At 47.1% G+C, this 22,949-nt stretch overlaps 1 protein-coding gene across 2 annotated transcripts; it reads right to left on the bottom strand.

The window, feature by feature from the left end:
* Positions 1-1,544: 1,544 nt before the first annotated feature.
* Positions 1,545-22,949, bottom strand: ksr1a (kinase suppressor of ras 1a). Of its 2 annotated transcripts, XM_079171311.1 has the most exons (21): positions 22,409-22,949; positions 14,353-14,493; positions 10,562-10,709; positions 9,978-10,467; positions 8,797-8,978; positions 7,835-7,904; positions 7,663-7,746; positions 7,403-7,464; positions 7,183-7,292; positions 6,697-6,865; positions 6,397-6,438; positions 6,018-6,066; positions 5,861-5,924; positions 5,021-5,293; positions 4,735-4,931; positions 4,546-4,642; positions 4,163-4,296; positions 3,628-3,759; positions 3,362-3,497; positions 3,071-3,204; positions 1,545-1,745 (listed from the first exon to the last, which is right to left on the bottom strand). In XM_079171311.1, exons 1-21 carry the CDS (start codon positions 22,640-22,642, stop codon positions 1,739-1,741), a joined length of 2,955 nt encoding a protein of 984 aa, XP_079027437.1. In that variant the 5' UTR covers positions 22,643-22,949; the 3' UTR covers positions 1,545-1,738. The 2 variants fall into 2 exon arrangements, with proteins under 2 accessions (XP_079027437.1, XP_079027438.1); XM_079171312.1 differs by lacking the exon at positions 6,397-6,438.

Here is a 22,949-nt window from a genome sequence, read left to right as displayed (position 1 = left end):
AACAACTGTGTCCACTCTATTGTTACATGACAAGCCTCATTTTATTGTCTTTCATGGATGAAAACAGAAACAGCGTGTACAGAATGGTAGTCACATGCAATACAAAAATATGAATTTTTACAACAACATAAAAAAACATGTATTGGCCCATTCTAAAAAAATGTTTACAGCTTTTATACAGTATGTTATACCTGAAAAAAATATAAATATATATACACATCTGTAAATAGCCATAGCAGTACCTATTCAAAAAAAATGTTGTGATGTATTTTACATAGAAAAAAGTTTGTACAAATATTAGAAGAACCATGTTCATTTGCTATACATAAAATAATGTATGTACATTCCATTGGATTTGCAACACAACATTTACTGCAGTCTCTCACGAAAAAAACAAAAACCCTAAGTATTCCAGCGCAGGATGCTCACCTCAGTCGCACGTGCGCACACACACACACACACACACACACACAACACACATAAATACAAGCACGCCAACTGAAGCCAGCGATCACAAACCGTATACACAAGCGCGCACAAGAGGTAATGTTTTAGGAAGATATAGGACACTTTTTGCACCAGGTTCCTGATTTATACTTTTTCTTTTTTGCACAGAGAATGAAAAATCACTCAACTTCTTGACAGAAGTATCTTTCTCAATAAGTCATATTCTTAGAAGGTGCACTTTACACATGAAAAAGGATGGACATTTAGCCAGCTCTATTCTATTCCCATGTGGATTGTGAATGATGAAGGGAATATTTTGACCGGTGTCTTTTTCAGTTCAGCCGTCGTTTAGCCAACACAAGTCTCCATCAGTGCCCCGTTGCTCAAATGCATCCAATAAACAGTGGATTTAGCAGGTTACAGCAGGTTACACTCCAAATAGACAACAAACAAGTGAGCATATCACACTGTCCGAGCCTCTGAGACCCTCCTGAAGACAGACAAACAAAAAAAAGAAAAAAAAGAAAGAAAACACTGCAAATATATGACTATTCAAAAGCAAACTAAACAACAACAAAAAGACTTCATGATTATTTTTTTATCCTCCCGTTGACAAAAGTGCATAAGGTGTCTAGACATGAGCTGGTGACCATCTCAGCACATCACACAACCGTTCAAAACAGAGAGGAGCAGAGAGGCACTCAGCCCAACACAGATAAATGAAGCGGTCCGTTTGGTGGTGGGGGTCCAGTTTATGTCCAGCACTGTGTTTTTTTTTGTATTTTTCATACATTTTTTTGTGCGCGTGTGTTTCGGAGAGAAAAAGAGCCCCCCCCCCCCACCCCACCCCCCTGGGGAGAAACAGCCACGTCACAGCAGGTGAGCGGACCACAGCACACCAGTCGGCCTCATCACAGACACCACGAGCCGGGTATTCGCAAAGCCTCGGAGTTCCGGAAACAACGTTGCGGAACAGAAAACCAAAAAGGAAGGCAATGAGACGTCAGACGAAAGGGAGGGAAAAGCGTGAAGGACGACAGCTGTGCCCCCCCCCCCGTCCCCGTCCCCTCCCCTCCATCCCCGCCGTCACACCTCGCTCCACCGATCCTCTCTTCCCGACAACACAAACGCGACGGTTAGACACGGAAGATCAGACCGTGGGATTAGTGGAAGCGGTGTCTGTTTCAGGCAGAGGCGACGCTTTGATCAATCCCATAAGAGTTAAGGATACAAGAGCATGCAAGGCAGTCCCGGGCTTTTGTTTTGCATTGCTTAGATTTCAGAGCGGCTGCTACAACCTAGGTTTAGAAGAGAGAAAACAGAAGAGAGGGAAAGAGAGCAAAGAGAAAACACAAACGTTAGACGGTTAGTGAAAGTGTAACAGCTTTACAGTGAAGAAAGCATCATTTGAAAAGCAGCAAGATATCACGTACAGTACATATAGATTAGTTAGAGGATGATCACGACATCAAAACTGGCCAGGCTGTGTGAGATCAATCAACAAAACTGTTTAGAAGATTCATTTCATTTGGTTTTTATGACCACGCAGCCCTCTTGAAGTCATTTTGCTTCCTTCTAAAGAACGCAAGCTTGCATCTCTCACATCATCCAGACCAAAGAAAACTGGCATTCAACTATGTGGGATGAGGTAGTGAAGCCCTTCACTACCGGTAGCTTGTAGTCTTGTGGCAAACACGACAGAGGCAAATCATAAATATCACGCAGAAAACAAAGTGGGGAAAGCTGTAATGAAGCGTTAGATGGCAGGAAGTAAAAAAAAGCTGGTCTGGGTACAAATAAAGAGAAAGAAATCCATTCAGGTGCAGAAATGCACAGCGTCACCACATACATCTGGTTGCTTCACACGCTGCGCTCAACTTCAGAAGATAAGTCACAAAAAAGGCTCATATTTGTAGCTTGATCACAGTGAGAACAAGGGGATGAATTAACTGAGGGATCACACAGTTAACCTCTTCCATCTGCTGCTTCTCGCACAATTACCGTAGTTTCGCGCGCACACACGCACACGCGCACACACACACGGACAGAAATGAACACAAACACAACATTTGATATCCGTGTGGATCTGTCTCGCGGGTCTTTGCGCCGCCAGCCTCGTTTAGGAAACTGGAAATTGCCATGACAACAAACGATCCAATCAGACACGTGCGACGGCGCCGCAAGGTTTTTTCCGTGACAGAAAAAAGTCGCGCCCTGCGAATACGTTTTGCTGTCAAAAAACGAGCCGTGAGGCGATGAATAAATTAAACTTTACAACTCACATTTACATATATAAACCACTAAAGTTCACATTGGATTAGAGAGCGAGCAACAGCAGAGCCGAGGAGAGCGATGCCTTGGTGCAGAGTGACCGAGCGCATTTGGGTCATGTGTGATGACGAACGGAAATTATGAAATACTCAAAACACTTATGTTATTTTCAAAATATGTCAAACAAATCCTAGATTATGTAACGCCAACCGCAACCCCCGAAGGCTGCAGTCAAGCCACTGTACCACAAGGAACCAGAAGACACACAATAAGAACTCGGCGCTCTTGTATTTCGGTTTCGTGTTCACACGTCCAGTGTCTTCCACTACGTCCTTCCTCTCTGGATACCTACTCTGCAGACTTCCAGAAGTGTCCGGGGTGGGAGAGCCTGCGGTTGAGCTTGGGCAGCTTCTCCAGCATGTCGGCCAGCTGGGTGAAGGTCGGCCTCTCCCTCAGGTCGTACGCCCAGCAGGCGGAGAGGATCTCCTGAGGCGACAAAACCACTTTGAGTCAGCCGTCAATCAGTGAGGATCAATCTCACCAGTTTCACAGCATCCTCACAATCCTGACATACGTGTGTGTGTGTGTGTGTGTGTGTGTGCTCTGCTTGTGTGACACATTGGTGCCTCTTTATTCAACTCACAGTGACCTCCTTGCCCAGACTGATCTCCGCCAAGACCTTCTTTATGCCCTCTCCGCTCCCCACCTGCCAGATGGTAGCCTCCACATGCTGGTTGGTGATCGGCCAGTCCCGAGCTTGAAGCTCATACCAAATGGTGCTTAAAGAGGGGGGGGGGAGAATCATACGTATAATTATTCTGTCGAACGGCGAAGTCTCTTTGTCAGAAACGGGTGTGACGGAGCAGTTGGTCCCCCTGAGTTAACCGAGATGAGTGTGACAGAACTCACCCGAAGGCGTACACGTCTGCCGCGGTGGAGAAAGGGAGGCGGTCCTCGTTGTTACCTGGGCTCATCCTGCGCACGATCTCTGGTGCGAGATAACAAATCCAGCCATGTGGAAGTTTTAGTTTGTTCTCACGCCTGGATAAAAAAGAAGAAAAAAAAAAAAAGGTACACATTTGTCAGTAACAAATCAAATGGAGTGGAAAATCTGAGTGGGAAGATGCATTAAATAGAGTGGAAAATGCATTAACTAAATGTAGTCCATCTCCAACTCCTGTGTACAAAAAGGAGCGCGAATTTAGAGAGTGGTGTGCTCAGAATGTACTTAAAAATAAACAAGGCTGTGATGGAAAGCGTTCCGATTTTACAATCAGGAGGCTTCAGTCTTTACAAAAAGGAAGGAAAAAAATAAGAAAATACTGGCTGACAAGGGAAATGCCTGCAGGGCTGGAGGACCTCAGCAATTATTACAAATCACTGGACCTCCCCAGGAAATAGCAGTGTGGTGTGAAGAGCACTTTGGCTGAGTGGCGTTTCTTACCTCCCCTCCTGAACAACTCCAGAGATCCCAAACAGCCCGAAGTCTGTGATTATGACTTTGTTTGTATCATGAAAAACATTCTTGGACTTCAAGTCTTTGTGAACAATGCCTTTAGCGTGCAGATAGCCCATTCCCTGTGTCGGAAGACAAGACGGGTCAGTAGCTACGGGTTGTTAAATTATACACAAAAGAGCTAAAATAAAACTAGTTCCAAAACAGCAAAACAAGTAATAAACAATGTCATAGTTAATCTTTGTTATAATACAGATTTACTGTTTCTTATAATGAGAATATTTCATGGCACCGCTTCTAAGTACCTGAATCGTATGTGTATATATGTGTATATATATATATATCGTAGTATAATGTGAAAGAATAAATACCTTTACAATCTCCTGCGCAATTTGTCTCGTCTTATTAATATCCAACGTGTTTTTAGTGTCTCTTACAACGGAATACAGCGTCCTCCCTTTACAGAAACTGTAGGGAGAGAGAAGAAAACAATTTGAAATAAAAGACACGTCTTCGGGTTAAAAGCGCTTCAGAGGCGCGTTCCATATTTCGTCTCTCACCTGGTGATGATGGCGAGGTGGGGCGGAGCCATGCAGGCCCCCATGAAGAGGACCACGTTCTCGTGCCTGGTCTGTCTGTAGTTCATCACCTCCTTCTTGAAGAGCTTCAGATGGTCCTGGTTGTTCCCGTCGATCTCGAGGAGTCGGATGGCTACCTCGCCGTGCCACCGCCCCTTGTGCACTCTGCCCCAGCGGCCCTGTGCGAAACAGACAGCAACTTCAGCTGTGGTGCCCTTCCCCCCCCCCGGAATACGACAGCATGTGCCGTCAACGTCTAGGTCCTCACCTTTCCTATGAGTTCCCCGAGGTCCAGCTGCTCGAAAGGGATGTCCCACTCCTGCAGGTAGACGCTGGTCTGGCTCGCCTTGCGGGAGATGGGACCCTTCCACTGGTTCCCCCGGGAGCCGGGCAGATCATCCAGCTCGTCGCACTCGCCGTCGGAGCCCACGTTCATCCTCATGTCCTCCTCGTCGTCCTCATCTTCATCGTCCTCCTCGTCGTCGTCCTCATTATCGTCCTCCGCTTCGGGGTCTTCGTCCTCTATTTCCTCCTCCCCTTCCTGCAAGAGCGCGGAGACGGCGTCGTTGATCTATTGTGCTTACTTTACTTACTGGCATTTCTTTCTTCCTATTCTTACAGATTCAGAAAATGCTACATTTCTACCGATATTAGAATTGTTTTATTGTATTCAAGTCATCTGTATCTCCCTATTGGATGGTTGTGAAATTCATCTGATGAAGGATGAGTCAATACATTCTGTAACTGTGAGCCAGCTTTGAATTATACACGAAGACATTTTTTTTTTTTTTGTATTGCTGTCGCAGATGTAAAATGGGGATATTTACATGTCAGCAAGACTCTCCTGTTTAAATTAATAACACAGCAGCTCCAGCACCGTCACAGGCAAACAGGTGAAAGCTGGTCCCAATAAACAAATGTTTTGTCTGAGATTTAACAGACTATATGAGTCTTTCTGTCCATCAACCCATTGATGGATTACAATACGAGTCTCCGACAGAACGTGGTGCAAAGATACATTTCAGAAATAAATATAACAACCTCATTGCACGGACAGCTGAACCTAAAGTATTTTTCTAACCTCGCGTGCATCGTGTTGCAACATTACCTCTTCATCTTCATCCTCTACCAGCTCGGCGTGTATGTCGTCCGCCGACTGCGCTATCTCACTGCTGTGACACAGAGAAGGGATGTCAGAAGGGAAATCCAAGACAAACAAAATAATTAAACTGCTGTGTCATGAACTTTTAATACAAATGTCTTACACAGTGTCTTGGATGACATCGGGGTGCAAATGAGCAGGACTGGAGACATCTGTAGAGGACAATAAGATGGTTAAGGAGGAAATGAGAGAAGCAAAAATCATTTTCTATGTTTCCCCTTTAAGGAAAGCCCCACCACATGCAGAACATGACTGCTCATGCAATTTCCCACTACCACCAGCAGATGGTGTCAAAAGGCCGTTAATTGTCAACAAGCAATCCTAGTGCTGGCACACAGAGAGAGACACATCCGGATCGACTGCTACAACCCCAAACGCAAACATGCAGAGGAGGGAGAGAGCTACGTGGAATCTACAGTGTGGAGGATGGAACGATTGGGAGAACAGCAATGCAGGGTGACATTTTGGGACCGTCAACTCACCGGGGAAGATAAACTGCTGTCTATGCTGAAAGTAACAGGCAGCTTTTGCACAGAAAAAAAGTCCGACAGGCATGTCAGGGAGAGAGACTCTCGGTTAGAGAAGCTTTGAATGAACAGATCTCGTAAACAGCACAGGTGTTCTTCAGTGTTAAGAGTTGTATATGGAGAGAGAAGGGTGTGGCCCGTGCTGTTAAATGCAGTTAAACTGGAAACGTGGTTTAAGGACAATAATCTGTATAAACAGTTAAAATCAAGAGCACAACATTTCAGTCAGTACAGTATGCTTCGTTCCAGGCTTACCGGGGAAATTGAAGCGGATGTCCCGATGGCCTTTGGGCGAGGGGTTGGGCGGCGGGGTGGCGCTGGGGGGGTTGCTCTGCTGGAAGGGCGCGGGGGAGGAAGGTGTGGACGAGGTGGTGGAGGACGGATTGCTGCTGGAGTCCAGCTGGTTCAGCACTGGAGGATGGTCCTGGTGGGGCGGGGGAGGGAGGGAGGGATGCAAACGACACTAGTCAGAGCCGATATTTGAGAGGACTTCTAAATTTCATCTTTACGCCGGAGCAGTCGACGGCGAACCGATGGGGATGATTCTGGCCAAAGTGGTCTCAATCTTTCAAGGACAAAAATACAGTCTTGTGTGGCTTTCTACATTATGGCTTCATTGACTTAAATAGTTTGTATAGAGGTGTCATAGTTTATGAATACGCAATGACTGTCGTGTTTTAAAAAGGTCTACATAAAGTGATATGTTGTGCCGTGATGCAGAGCTCCTGAGCCATGTTTCACCTTTTTCGTAATGGCCTTTGGTAGCGTGCCGAACTGCGGTGATTCTGACGGCCGGTCCACGGGGTTGTTTATATCAGACGGAACGGACTCAGTCCTCCGAATTTTGGCGACTGGAGGAGAAATTGGAAATGTCACACCGTGCACACACACACACACACACACACACACGCGCAACACAGTGAGCCAATCAGCTGCAGACGGAGGGCAGGACAAAGCTTACTTGGCAGAAAGGAGATCCTGCAGGACGGGGCTTCCTTTGTGCATTTGTTGTGGCACTTTAACCTGCAGAGAGAGTCGGCAGAATATCAATACACGCCGCCTTTTAACCCTCCAGGATCCATCACGCAGGCCAAGGACTGAATCCTGCCAGAGCGCCCGTGTTTCCTCCTTCCGCGCTCTAACACGCCACTGCTCTACTGTGTCACTCAATAACAAAAACACTTAAAAGTTGAGTGACGCACCCTTTAAATAGAAACTCACCGACAGTGTTTGCACTTAACCCCAAACATCATGTTCTTCTGGCACACCTGACATGTCTGGGACAGCCAGGACTTGGTGGAAAACCTGTAGGACGCAAGCATTTTATTTATTAATAACACATCTAGCTTGTTAGCTTTGTTGTGACATTAGCTTGTGCAAGAGAAAGCCCTACCTGTGTGTGACTGCTAGGCCGATGTCCCTCCTCACTGCTTGCGGGGAGCCGCGATGCGCTGCTACGTTATCTAGCCAGGGAGAGAGAGCGAGAGACATGAGTCAGGTTATGCCGAGAAAGACTGGTATCTAATGACGTTACCCCAGTGGTTAATCACATAAAAACTAAAACGGAGCATTTAGATTTGGTCAAACCACATTTGGGTTACGATTCCCTCACATAGAAATAATTGAGGGAATGTTCAGTCACATTCAAGCCCAAACACAAACTTGAATGCATGAGAATCTTAAATAAAAAAGGCCAATAAGCTCCTTAATGCAACGAGTTCTTCCTTGGCTCATGCTACATCCTTTGACCAAGTTTCATAGAAATAGGGCCAGTAGTAGTTCCGTCACCTTGCTGACAAACAGACCAAGAACAAAACCAAACGGAATACATTCCCTCCCTGGCAGAGGCAATAATAAAAGGTCAAAGGTTAGCGCTGCTTCTCAGTCCAGAAATTCCTGTTATTTTTGGTCATTTTGGATAAATGATGGGGGGGGCAAAGAATTATTGATACACTTGAGTATCGCGGTATTACGTTTTGTGATACTGTATCGATTTTTAATCAACAGTTAACATGCAAAGGTTCGCGGTAGACAGTAGTTCAGATTGCACAAAAGGTAGCGCTATGATTTCAGATGTGATAAATGCAATTAAATGCAACTTATTTCACTCAGGTTTTATGCCTATGGTGGTGTATTCTTTATACTTTTTGCTAACTTTTTCCCCAAAATGATTATTATTATTTTTTTAAATCTGAATAATGCCTGGCTTACAGTATCACAGTTCATTGAATCGTCACTCACAGCCCCGATCAACAGACTATTTTTGACATGTCAAACACGCATATTCACCAAATCAGCAAAATAATAATAATAATAATAATAATAATAAAAAACGTATACACATGCATGTCTCACTCTTAATGCTGCTGTGCTCCTCCAGGAGGGTGGGCGTGCCGGGCAGGGTGTAAGACACTGTGGTGGCAGCCGCTGTGACTCCGGGGGTGCGCGCAGACATGACGGGGTAACGGGAAGGCGAGTCCTCGCATCCGTTCCCGTTAACTTGCATATTCAGTAACAACTTATTCTTCTTAACACACCTGGACAGAGGGGGGAAGCAAAACAATCAGTATCAGCAGGTAAATAGACTGGATGCAAGAGCAGGTTGTATTGGGCAGGTTATGTAAGGGCTAGAGAGAGGCACGTTGGAGTACCTAAATAGCATTGGCCCGGGACAGACAGGGTGACATCTACCAGACCTGTGACCAGTTTTCAGCTTGCCGTTGTAATATACCGACAGTGCACAAAGCCGGGATAAACTAGCCGGTCTGCCTGTGCGTGCATTAGATGTATTTGATCCGTATTTACTTCTGCCTTTGCCATTTGTTTTATTTCTCACAAAAAGCTTTCCATAAACACACAGGATATTATGGATAAACATGTGGCTTGTTTGTGTATCTGCATCCAATCACAATAGGGAGAAAAACTGAGGGAGCCGGGGCGAAAGAGAGATGTGTACGTGTCTCGCCACCTCTGAGCATTAGTCCTAGGACATATTTCCTGTTTTGACATGAGTCATAATCTCTGGGAATCTGTGCGGGGATTAGCTCCACTCATGCAGCCAGAGCAAAGGAGCAACAGGCAGGATGTGAAAGGATGTGGGGGAGGCGGAGGGAGGGAACGGCGAGCGCGTCTGGAGAAAAGAAAAAGCTCGGCCTCTGCGGTCACGACGCGGCGCAAGACTGAGGGTGAGAAGGAGACACGGGAAAGATGCTTTCAGGAAAACCGCACCAGCTCATCAGTGGGCGACAAGAAACACGCGGCCGCAACAGTAACCCAATTAAGGTAATGCCACCTTGATAATGCTCGTTTAAGTAGGCTACAACATCCACTACTGCTATCCGTTCCTTTCACTTCTCCACTGTAAGTGGAACACTTTTTTTACAGGTTAATTGTCTATTTGTACACTGCTCAAGGACAGTTTGGCATTGTATATCAGAATCTGCTTTATTGGCCACGAATGCGTGTGCATACGAGGAAGTTGACGACCGTATTTTGCATCCCTCTATCAATGCACAAACAGCTCTCAGAGCACCTACTTGTTGGTGGGCGGGTCTTCGATGCGGTTGCCCAGCTGGGACTCGTGGCTCTTGCTGCGCGTCAGGGTGATGTTGGGAAGGAGGTGCAGCACTTTGCGGGACGGAGGCGGAGGGGTGCAGGGGGGCTTCAGCTGGTGGCGCCTCTTGGAGGGCGGAGTTGCAGGCGGGGTGGACGTGTGCCCGTGGAGCCGGGCTGTGCGGGCGAAGAACATCGGGAACGGGTCCGTGAGGGGGCTTTCGCTGTGGCCGTACGACGCCAGCGCCTCGGGCGTGGGCGCCGCCGACACCGAGCCCGAGCGGGGATGAGGGAAGGTGGCGCAGGGGGTGGATGGGGTGGAGTGGATGGCGGACGGGCGGGCGAGAGGCGACGGGCTGTGAGGGCGGAGCGGAGTCCCGAAGCCGGTCAGCTGGTCTGAAGTCAGCAGAGAGCCACTGTCCCTCCTTGTGGGCTCGGACAGCCAGGGACTGCTGTCTTCCCTCAGTTCCCCTCCTGGACCAGCACAGAAAAAAACACCATCAGTAGGAAAAAAAACAAAACAAGAAGAATAGAATATCCCGGAGGCTCCCGTGGAGTGAACACAAACCTGATTCAGCAGCACTCTTCAGACAGGAGAGGGCAGCACTGAGCCGGGCACATTCTTCTGAACTGGACCCTAGTCTTCGCATGTTATCCCTCACCTGAGCGCCCGACATCTGCAGTAAGGCATCCAGAGTCAACTTCGCTTCCACCGCCTGCAGAGGAGCAATTACAGAGGAAAAGGAAATAAAAACGAGATGCATGTCAGCCCTCTCCCGCATCCAACACTTCACACCACTAGTGTGGACATTATACAACTGATGCCATTTGTGTCACGGGAGGATTGAGCTGTCGGTAGAGCATCACTTCTGTTGTACACGGCAGCGTTAGCGGGCTGAAAGTCAGCTTTAAAAAAGGGCAGCATGTCGCAGTATTAAATAGGTCATACAACCCCTGACTTGCTCTGTTCCTGGAAATCGGTGGTAATCCTGGATGTTTGGGGCATTTGTCGGGCAGATTATTCAGCACTACAGACGTGGTTTTATGTCTGTATCAGTAGATGGAAGTAAAAAAACTTTAGGAGGCCAAATCTGAAGTGATCAAGGCCACGTGATACTTTATTATTCTACTGTTTGAGAGTCAGTGCATCCTGACTAACACGTCTGTGCGATGGGTGCAGCTGAGCACAGCCTTAGATGGAGTGATCACTGTACAGAGGTGAAGGAAACTTTGACAGCAGCTAACAGGAAGACAACAGACATCGCTCAACGCAACATTGTGCAAGTAGAGGATTACATTAGCGAGGCATGATCAGAGTGGGAGGCAGACTGTAGCAGCACTGGTAGGCTACAAATCAAGGAAATAACAGTCAAGACACGACACGGATTACATGGCTGCTAGGACTCAATACACGGCAATCACACCCCCCCCCCAGCCACCTTCATAACAAACACCTACTTGTAACCGACAGCTTGTCAAACTAGACATTATAATGGGAGTCAACTATTTGAAGAGACCGCAAAATGCAGCACTCCAGAGGGGAAAGGATGATTCTTTTCTTCTTCTTTTAAAAATCAACAATGAGATTACATTAATAAAACAGGCCGTGGTCCTTTTCAGCCACAGATACATTAGCAGCAAATTCATGGTGGAAATTTACATTTATAGCAAGTAAAAAAAACAAAAAAAAACACACTGAACAGTGTGATTGTGTACCTGTACTTATAAATTAGGTCATTTTCAGTAGCCTATTTGGATTGAGACATTATTTCTGCATGCTGCGGTAGTAAAAAATGAACTTAACTGTAAAGTGCACCTTCGATCTTACATTGCTTGAGGATCGTTTAGTTAAATCGTGGCTTGAGCATCACACAAGGACCTCGCTAACATGCCATACATGTGATAACTATTACTAGTTAATAATAGGTGAGGACCAGGGTTAAAGCCTGAGGTATTTACCGCTTACTTAATGTTCGGTTACCGAGACAGTTGGCAAAAAATGACAGCAGAAACTGTTTGCGTATCACGGAAGGAAACCGTAGAAAGTGAGTTACGGATGTTTTTCTGACATGGGGAAGGACGCAACGGCCTTATCAGGCAGGTTAAAGCCTTGCTCTGAGAGGGCAAACACTGATCAGAAAACTAGGGCAACCTCCCACACTCGTGTGTACACTGTAAGCAAAAGGAAGCGCGCACACACACACACGCGCACGCAGAATGCACAAACACAAGGGTGAGTGACGTGATATTCAGAAGTGGCTGTGGAACCCGCCGCTCCCCTCCCACCTGCTCACTCATAATAACATAACAATTTTAGCACCATGAACACAGCACAGCTTGCACACATGATTGCTGTACTGGGGGGGGCCTCCTTTTTTTTTTGCCATGTATGTGCACACAGCAAATAACGCCGCATGTTTATTGAGCCTACACTTTGAAATGGGCCCAAAACCACTCGACACAGAGGCAAACGGATAATGAAGAGCAGAGGGGATGGACGCCAAGTTTAAACAATATATATATAATATCATTGTCATGTTTTTGGACGAGCCATTACATAATCCAGCCCTCATATTATGGACGCTCGGTAGAAATCTCAAATCTAATAATGCTTGATCTAAATGGGTCATCAACACGCCATGACGCCAATACATACTTTGGGAAATCCCAATTGGTATACAACACACACACACACACACACACACACACACACACACACACACACACACACACATACACATACACATACACACACACACACACACACACACACACACACACACACACACACACACACACACACACACACACACACACACACACACACACACACACACACACACACACACACACACACACACACACACACGATTTGAAGGTGGTGGGGTTTAAAACTGAAAAGCAAATGAGCACAGAGCGTGAGGGTTACGACTAAAACCGTCACACAAACAACCAGAATGCGGAACAAGGCGAGTGAAAGAAAACAAAAAGTGTCCACAAGCTGGGGGCCATATTAAAGAACAACAAGTGCAGGAGGGATTTCAGATAAGCAGTTCGGTCACTAAACGAAGACAAACAAGACAATGCAAACATTACAGTAGATGAGAGGGACCCGAAGAGTTCACAGCGGCGCAGGAAGGGGAGCCGAGGGGAAGGGGAGGAAAGGACAACAAAATCAAACAAATCACGAGGTGGAATGAGAACGGCGTTAAGAGGCGCGAGCGTATTTAGTGCAATGCAACAAGAACTTCAATAGTGGATCTCACACCAGCTGTTATCTCATAAGTCAGAACAAGATGAAGAAGAACTGGCAATGGGAGTAGGTTCCGTATGATCCAATGCAACCTACCAGATAGTGAGGAATGTTTATTATGTTTAACATTTATAATCTATTGATGAAGGTTTTCTCTTTCTGGAGGAAATATCTCTGTGTCCTGCTGAGGGACCAACACATGTTCAACATATTACTGAACCTGCTCTTAATCTGAAAAGTCATCTCTTACGAGTCCACCAAAGGGAAACACTGCCACCGCGACATACTGCAATGGTGTCATTTATCACATATATACTTTGGTGTCATTTATCACAAAAGGTTTGACTCCAAACTGAGCGGTCACCTTCACGATAGATCAGCTCAAAATGACTGTGCAGCTGTGCTTCTCTCATCTGTAGAAAGAGATCGGCAGCCTTCTCATAAACAGCCTCAATTAAAAGAAAGGATTCATTTCATCTAGACCGAGCCAAACGTTTGGAATCTGCAGCCGGGGTCTAAGAATCAAACCTTAAATAATGTCAATGCACATTCTAATTCCAACACATATTCCACTCTACCAAAGTCAAAATGATTCTGGTAAAGAGCTTTGAGATATGAGAGACTTTGAATTTATGGAGGAATTCTTCACACACACACTTGAATAAAAGCCACTCATCTGTCTCACTGACATGACACAGAGATATTAATGGCAGTAGGGTTGGGAACTAGATGTTAAGGCTCAAGAGAACAAGTTTATCTTGTCTGAGTGATAGTGCGCAGTCCTTGTCCTCGCCATAGTATTTTAATATAAATATATATATATATATATATATTATTCAGTTGAAGTTCAGATTTGTTGTCCCTGTTTGCAGCTTAGATATGATGGTCATACAAATGACAGAGCTCCTCTTTGAGAAAGACATTTTGATGGTCACTGGTGAAGTATTCCTCACGCACATGTGAGCAGGGACTGAGTACACAAACTGGAATCCACATAAATGTGACACAAACACAGTCACCCAGGCCAGAGAGAGAGCGAGAGAGATAGAGAGCTAGGGATAGAGACAGAGAGAGAGACTGACATTCACACAGAAACAACGTGATACCTCGATGAGCTCCGGTCGCAGGTTGATGGTGCGGAGCCAGTCTCGTAGGCGCGGGTAGCTGTCCAGGGCCTCGGGCCTCTCCGTCTCTGGCACTTTCTGCTTGCACTGCAGCTGTTTACAGATGTATTTCATCAGCTTCACCTGCAGGGAGCAACAGAGAACACAGCGCAGACGGGAGGGGCAGGTTAGAGGGGAGACTCACAGCGGTGCTAGGAGCTACGGAGCAGGCCTTCGCTTTTACACCTCTGTGTTGGCATTGGGGGTTTTTGGTTTATTTGTGTGTGTATGCGTGTGTGTGAGATGACACAGCAATTATGTAGTATGTGTGCTTTGTTTTTACTGTAATACCACACATCATAAGTCACTGTTTGGAGCAATACCACAGATACTACAGACTACTGTTGATGCTACAAAAGTGACATTCCATGGGGTCAAATCCATCTTAAATACTCTCCATCAACAGAAGCCTCTTCAAAAGAATAAAAAGGTTAACCTAGTGCATTAATCACTCCGCACTCACTGGGTTTTTCCTTTCTTTCTCCAATCTGAACTCAGTGTACCTGCAGCAACGATTTCAGTGTTTGTTTAACCAGATTTTCCAGTGCCCCCAGTGCACAAGACGGTTAATTAGATATAAACAGCTATTATCATGCAGCGGAACAACGAGCCGGTCATCTAATGAGAGCATCCGCGGTGCTGGCACAGCAAACAGGGAGGCATCTCGGTGACATAATGGCGGAAGAAAGTGCCAGATGATCAATTCTCACAGTTAGTTTCAGAGGCACTGTACTCTCTTCTTCCATCACCTGCTTCTTGAGGCTTGCAATAACGACTGAACACCGTTACTGTAGCGTCTCATGACGCACTACTTTTTTTTTTAACATTACCGGAACACCCCAAACCCTGCTGTGCTCCAAAAGAGCCAGCACCGTCACCGTGTCGAAAGCAACTCGTATTCAACTGACACACGAAAGCCGCGAGACGACACGCCGACGCTTTCGAAGCCAATGTCAACTGCAGTGGTCCTGTGAGTAAGTATCACCGTGGCAGCCGTGGTGTTGGCTTGCAGCGGCCCCGCGTTGTATGCAGCGCGGCGGCCGTATAGTGTGTCTCCTTATCTCGCGGCCTTATCTATCTGTGAGAGTCCATTACAGCCGTGCAACACCAGCTCTAGCTTCTCGACCCCCTCGAGTGAAGTGAGCAACAACGCGCACGTCTTTTTTTCCTCTGCTCATTCAACTTTTCTCTGTGACACACACACACAGAGACAGAAACTCTCATACGGCCACGCCGCTGCCAGAAAAGTGCGGCCTTGGGATGTGAAAAGGCTGCTGCGTGGCAGCTAACAAAAGCATAACTCCACGGAGATGAAAGAGGATGGAAAGGAGGTGAAGTGCTCTCCGTGTCGACTCTGACTGCGGCTTTTTCAGCTCCGCAATTACTCAGCTATTATCAGTTGCACTCGAGAGCATTATAAAATAATAAAGCGGCCTGCATTATTGAACGTCAGCTGATAAAAAGAGATGTTTTCAAAACTTACAAGCAAGGAAATGCAGAAGAAAATAAATGCAACCCCCCCCCCCCCCCCCCCCCCAACAAATCTCCTCTCACACGTGAATGCCTTCATAAACAATAACTTCAGAGTTTGAACCTCCTTTTAGTTGCATTTGACCCAAGAGTCCAACCAGTAAGAGCTTGGCAGCTTGCTCCAAACCGTCTACATTAACCTGATTTTGCCATTGTCATACATATTTTGAATTTGAACTTTATTGTTGTCTTAGATAATATCTTTATATTTTCACCCCTCCCACTTTGAAGTGCAACAGCTGCACTGCAATTTTCCTTTGGGATGATCGAAGTATCTTCTTGTGTTTATACACATCTGTGGCTGGAAAGACATAAATCCATGAGCACACATGGAAAAGATATCTGTGACACATTTTCTATCCAACCCGTTATGAGCGGACATTCTGAATTACAGAGCCTCAGACACTATTCCCTGTGCTCTCCGAACGCAGTGCTCCTGGAGAAGTGGACTACACTGGCATGGCCGGCAGCGAGGAGAGAGGCCTGTGCTCGATGTGGCTAATGAGCTAGCTTCCTGCTTTGCCCCCACTACACACACACTGGTGCAGCCCTGTGACGTCGGGTTACCTAGCAACCCCTCTTCTGAGTCGTCAGCAACATTTCAGTGGGATTTTCCCACACACGCGAAAACACAGAGATCAGACACAATACATGTCCACATACAAAGTGTCACCACGCGTGTCCACAGGACAATAACTGTAGCAGCGGCAAAAAAAAAACTAAAAACACGTCCGACGTGTTTAATCTCCGGTCCCACACGGAGCATTCACTTTACCCATTACCACCCTGAACAAATAAGGCGGATAGAGTTACACAAGCGTGCACACACACGCGCCCTCAAATCCCACAAAGATACCAGTAATGCGTGTTGAGAACACAGTCAGGCGTCTCGACAGATAACGACAGACCCCCTCTAATATATTTTTGGTGCAGAGTGGAGAACGCAGCGTTTGACGCGTGGCCTGGAGGTGGGAGGAGGGAGGGAGGGAGGGAGGAGGGGATGGCGTCAGAGCCCACCTGTCAGCAGCCGAGCTAAACAACACCATGGCAACGGCCTAATGCGGTGAGGAGATGAGTGACAGCCGGTGTGGTCCGCCACCCATGAGAGAGGGGAGAGAGAGAGAGAGAGAGGAGTCCCGGCAGCGGCCTGCCTGCCTGACACAGCAGGCTTGAAGGAGCAGATCCCACGGCTCCCGATTGTTCGCTCAAGGCTCCTGCTGACACGGCCACTTTTTTTTGGTGCACCTGCCGGGGAGACCGGCATCTTGACAAGTGAGCCGCGGCGCTCTATCCCAGGAATTGATATTTGCACAGGAAGGTCACTTCCTTGCTCTCAAGACCGGAAAAAACGCTCACGTTTCTTGTTGTCGGAACAGGCTCAGTGAGGCATTTCTACGCCTGGTGTCATATTAGCTATTGATCATTAAAGGCCCGAGCGAAATCCGGGGAACATTTGCGGTACAAGCTGTGAATGCAGTTGGAGGAAACCACATCTGGGCACGATAGTATCACAATTAGCAACCAAAGGGACACAAGTAGCTACTTTTAACGTCTAAAAGGCAGGTTTTATTACGGGATCGTTCAAGTAGCGGATCCGTGGCGAGCACACCGATGTTTTATGGCTGACGCACAATTTTATCCTCACAAAAAAAGATGAAAATGTCAAAAAGACTAAAGCACAATGAAGGCAGGCAGACCTAGTTATGCAGAGGGCAGGTCACATGGACTTCTGGGGGGGGGGGGGGGGGACGTACATGGTTGACAGACCTGGACAATGGCTTGCTGCCCCTCCTCCTTCATTGTTACCACCAGTGCAAGTTGACCCCTACAGTGAGCTAGGCTGGGGGGGGACTGTTGGCCTTGTTTAGGCTAACAGTGTGACATACCTGACATGTGGTCAGTGGAGCCATTTTGTACATTTCAAAACATACAACAGTACCCATGTGTAACGGAACTGCAGATAATAGTGCAAAAAAAAGACGACACAACTCAAGCAGGCCGACATAGTGCAAAAATCTCACCATTCATAACCAACCGCCGTGCTAACTTCCTCATGATTCGTAGCAAGCAAATTGCCCCTTTTCCACAAGAGAAGTGCAGCAGACCTCAAAATGACAGGATGTAATGCAACTCATCCAGAGTCGGTTTAAGAATAGACTAAGGCCAGCCTACACTCTTCAACCATGCCGATTTCCACATCATGCAGCCCATTCGTATGGACTGCACCACAAAAAAAAAAAGAGGAAAAAAAGGAAACAGACACAGGGGTCGCCGTTGCCACAGTCGCTAGAGTTGTGTTTCCTCTGTACCCTCATGTGAGCGACATTCTCCATTGTCTTCTCCTAGGCCTCTGACACACACACACACACACACACACACACACAGCGGTTGTCATGTCACAAGAAGCAGCCCAGCGGATTGGCTTTGATTCTCCCCTCCCCTTTCCTCCCTGCTCTCCCCTCTTACACAGGCTCTTTGCGCGTCATTTGATTTTCTTATTTAACAACCAACCCTGAAAATGCGTAGGAAGAAAGATGTCTAAATATAGATGCAGCCACAACAGCTCGCACCACGAGCGCACAGCAAACTCTCCAACACAGCGAGGAGACAAAACAGAGTGACGTTTCTTTTGCCGTTTGCTGATCATTACTGAGAGCTGTGTGATCACAAGAGATAAAGACCCTGGATTGCTCTTATGTTAAGACTGACAGCCAGGAATACATATGTTTTAAGTCCATGGGGGGGAGAAGACACCCAGCACATTCTACTGTCTTTCAGTATGTATTGAGTTCAGCATCTGGATCATGTAGACTGATTTGGTTTGAGAGCAAACAAGCTGGCGGGGCAGTGCGAGTGGGTATGATAGGGCAAAAGTCAGGGCTACACGAGGAGCTACAGTAAAAGTAACGCAGAGGCAGCACGGAAGGCTGAGTGGGATTAACATGTGAAAAGTGAAGTACCAGTTAGCACTCCATTTGAGAGGCCGGCATCATTATCCTCTCACTGGCAAGGCAAGGGGGAAAAAACAAACACACACACAGTTCAAGTGGAATAATAAAGCTCTCTCAATGAGAGTATAAAGTGAGTTCAAGCCTCTCTCGATGGCCCTCCAGCGCAATATGGGAGCGGCGCCTCGGGTAGCGACAACCGCATTGACCTCGTGGTGCTTAAAGCGTTTAGCAGGAAGGACATCGATCAAGTCCGGCCGCTACAGGACGGTTCACGCGTGGTCACCTGGACACCGACGGAGGGAGACTGCGAGCCAGCGTGCTTGCTAGAATTTTCGAGATGGCGGATCAAGCATCTCACGGCGATGGTCGCACGCAACGGAGGTGAGGTTTTCCCGGGACGGTCTTGTGCAAGTCGTCTTAAATCTACGATTAACTCCAGAATATGCTGATGCTGTTTGATGCGTGTGGGCAAATGAAAGCTCAAGGAGGGCTCGGAGCGAGAAGTGAAAGTGCACAACTATGTCAAGACGTGGTTTCATAAGGATCTGCCAGTAAAGACATAGGAAGTAAGACTGCTGATCAAGACAGCGCCCCATGCCATGCAGGCTCCACTTTAAAAAAAAGCTTGCTGAAAGACGTCCAAAAAAACGTTTACTGTTCTGCACTCTCTCGTGTCCCCTCACACGGCGGCGTCTGCCGACCGCTTTCTTTAAATTCTAAATTCTTTGTTTAAACAATTGTGACTTCTCCCCTTGTTTATAGGACTGGAAAGCAGCATGATTAAGTGTTTCTGACTCAATGAAGAGCATTCATGTGCTCACCCTGTACATCTATAAGAGGAGGAAAATAAGATAAGAAAATGAAACATGTAAATTTCACAGAACGCCCTTTTAGCTACGACGACGGGGAGCATTTAGGCTCATGCAACTGAGTAATGATACCACAAGCATAACAAGCCGATATTATTCACACATCGCAACTGGTTTCTGAAGCTTTGTAATAGCAGAAACAGTTTGACCATTGAGACACGAGAACAGTTATAATCCCTGAAAACAAGATGAAATCAAAAAACATACCACTGAGACCTACGTTTAGCATCTTCCATACCGGTTTCCAGTGCGGCAGCTATTAGCCTGTGAGCAGTCTGAGGTTCTCATCATCTCCAAAGCAGGAAGTGGTCGATTTCAACCGTCAAAATGCTAAAGATACCGAACCTTAGCAGAGCTCACTTGAGGTAACCAGACCCCCTATTTGCATTTCTGTCTTTTCAGGGGTAGCCCCCCCCCCCCCCCCCAATCACAACGGCCTCTAACTACAGGAAAAGAGACCTCAGAGCAGTTCTCAAAGGCCTTCAAGAAACATGCACGGCCTGCCCATTGTCACGTAGAACAATGCCGGTGCAAAACGCACGTGAAAAGCCACGGCGCACCTCAGGAAGTACTCTGCTACGCAGTGACGAAGCGCACATCACAACGGATGAAGAAGAGCTGAAGCTTGCACCGGCACAGCAAGCTTCACTTTGTGCAAACTTTTCAGACAGACTACGAGTTTCACACTCATTGTGCAAAAGCAGCGGGGGGGGGGGGGGGGGGGGGAGCTAAAACAGACAACTGCTCCGGTCTGTTCTACACTTCAGTTAATAATTTTTCTCCATTTAATGCAGTGTTTCTTTACTCGAGTCTGTGAAAATGTGTTTCATACTCAGCGTGCCAACTTGCAGCCTGTGGCTGCCGGGCCAACGAAGGGGCTACCGAATTATCTTGTAGACATTATGGAAATGGATTTAAAATAGAAATAAGCTGCACCTAAAAACACTGACTCAGGTAGATCTGTTGTGGTGCGTCCTGGCCTGCTGAGGCGGACGGACGCCAGAGCAACAGCAAGATACATTGAGACTCTGCGACTAAATAGTGAAGGTCACCGGGAAAACCAGTTCAGCCAGGCCCGCCGCGTCTCTGTGAGGCTGAAACCAAACGCTCGGAGCTTTCTGGTACATTAGCTTTTCGGGGCGACGGCGCAATTGTTCACGGGGTGTTCAGTTATACAGAAATAAAACAGACATGGATAATTGATAGCCTCCAGCCAATCAGGAGAGAATATTCCTTTTATCCAAGGTATAACGCTTAAATAAACCATGAGCCAGAAAACCCATTTACCATCTATCGTGTCTCCAGGATGTCAGTGTGTCTGGAGCCTACACACCCAAAGACACATTAGACTACCCTCTACAAGTTGTAGGCATGAGCCTTGTACTATTCCACTATTTCTCACAACTCATCTAAATGTACTGTATCCGTCTTCTATAGCCCCACACACAAACCCCCTCTTGCCAACCCCCCCCCCTCTCTCTCCTCTGCAGGAAGCCGGGGCCTGTTGTCCCCTCATGGCATTGTTACTAACAACACAAAGCTGCACTTTCCATGACATGATTCCTTCAGTCGTCTCGCAGCTGAGAATATTTACGACAACAATATGTGACTGTAAACAATCCCATGGGTGGAAAACATGCAGGCCGGAGCTGCAAATAGGGCTCCGTCAACATCACTGCACACATTCACAAAGCAGGAAGGATAGGGATCATACTTTTCAGAAAGATGAACACACTTTACATAAAAAAAGGTTGATTATTATGGTGTAACTACTTACAGATTTGCAATTTTATAAGAGATTTTTTTAATTTTAAATACCCACGGTGATGGTTGAAAGGCTATAGAGACAGAAATTGCATGCGACCAGGCATGACTTCCTCTATCACACTGCCTGCAACAGTGCCGAGGCCCCTTACAAAGCCCCGGTCTCTCGCGCAAAGCAATGTCAAGTCATGCCAACGCGACCAGAACTGAATCTGCATCCAGATGCAACGGGGGCATCAAGCCCTGCCCGCTCACGCGGCTGGCACGCGGATAAACAACGTGGAACACGTCGTACATTTTTTTTTTTTTTAATTTCCTTGTGTTCGTCTCGCGTGCGTCTCTTGTGCACACACACGCGCGCGCGCGAGAGAGAGAGAGAGATGGAGAGAGATCCCGTGCAGAGGGACACGGAACACGATAAAATACATTAGCGGTGTATCAGATTATAGAATGTGTGCCATTAGGCCAGGCGGGATTCGGCCGCGCGGCACCGCGCGCGAGGGGCTCCTGAACAAACGCTTCCACCTAGAGGAGAGGGTTCGCACAAATAACCGGATCAGTCCTATCTCCGACCATTTAGGGGATCTTCTGCAGGCATAATGAAGGCAAACAATGGATGTCATTTTTTTTTGTAGTCACCTGCACCCTCAACACATCGACCTAGTAGTAGTAGGTCTACATCGTAAAGCGACACAATGTGCCCAGCTCACTGACGCTCGGTGATAGGGCGCCTCGCTCGCAGCCAGTATTCCGCCTGTATGAGGCGGACATGGTGCGTTGGGGGTTTATGACTCCGCAATTTGACTCGACTGCTCCGCTATCGCAGGACAAGGGGGGGGGGGGGGGGGGGGGGGGCTTCGATAACATATCTGGAAAGCTCGTTACCTCCAAAGTGCGTATTTCTTGCTGCGTGAGGTCGTTGGACGCGGCGCATTTGGTCCGCAGCCCCTGTAAACTGGGGATGGAGATCTCAATCATATTCTGGATGAGTTCGCATTGATGTAGTGCGGCCATCGCTGCGCCACCGCCGCCGCCGCCGCCGCCGCCACTGCCACTGTCCCTCTCCGGCTGCTCATCACTCTCGACCATCTTCCCACCTTTAGCAGACACACTATCCATTCCTCAGCATTGGGCACGGCTGGAAGGGCTGGAGTCAAACTGTTAAGCTAAAATGATTAAAAATGTAAAATAAAAAAACACATACAGCAGTCCAGCGACGCAGCGACCTATTGTGGAAGTTAGCTGACAGCAAATGTCCCCCCAGCTCCCCAGTCAGGACAAAAAAAAAAACACTAAAAAGTCAGGATGCAAGAGGAAATATTTTCGTTTTGGTCAAAACAAGATGCTCGACGGGGAAACGGGGTGAAACGGTCCGAAGTCCAGGAGTGCTCGACTTGTATTTTTCGATCCGTACAGGCTACCGACG

The sequence above is a fragment of the Pholis gunnellus genome, assembly GCF_910591455.1.
Source record: "Pholis gunnellus genome assembly, chromosome: 13".
NCBI lineage: Eukaryota > Metazoa > Chordata > Actinopteri > Perciformes > Pholidae > Pholis > Pholis gunnellus.
This window is presented reverse-complemented; position numbering and strand designations above follow the sequence as displayed.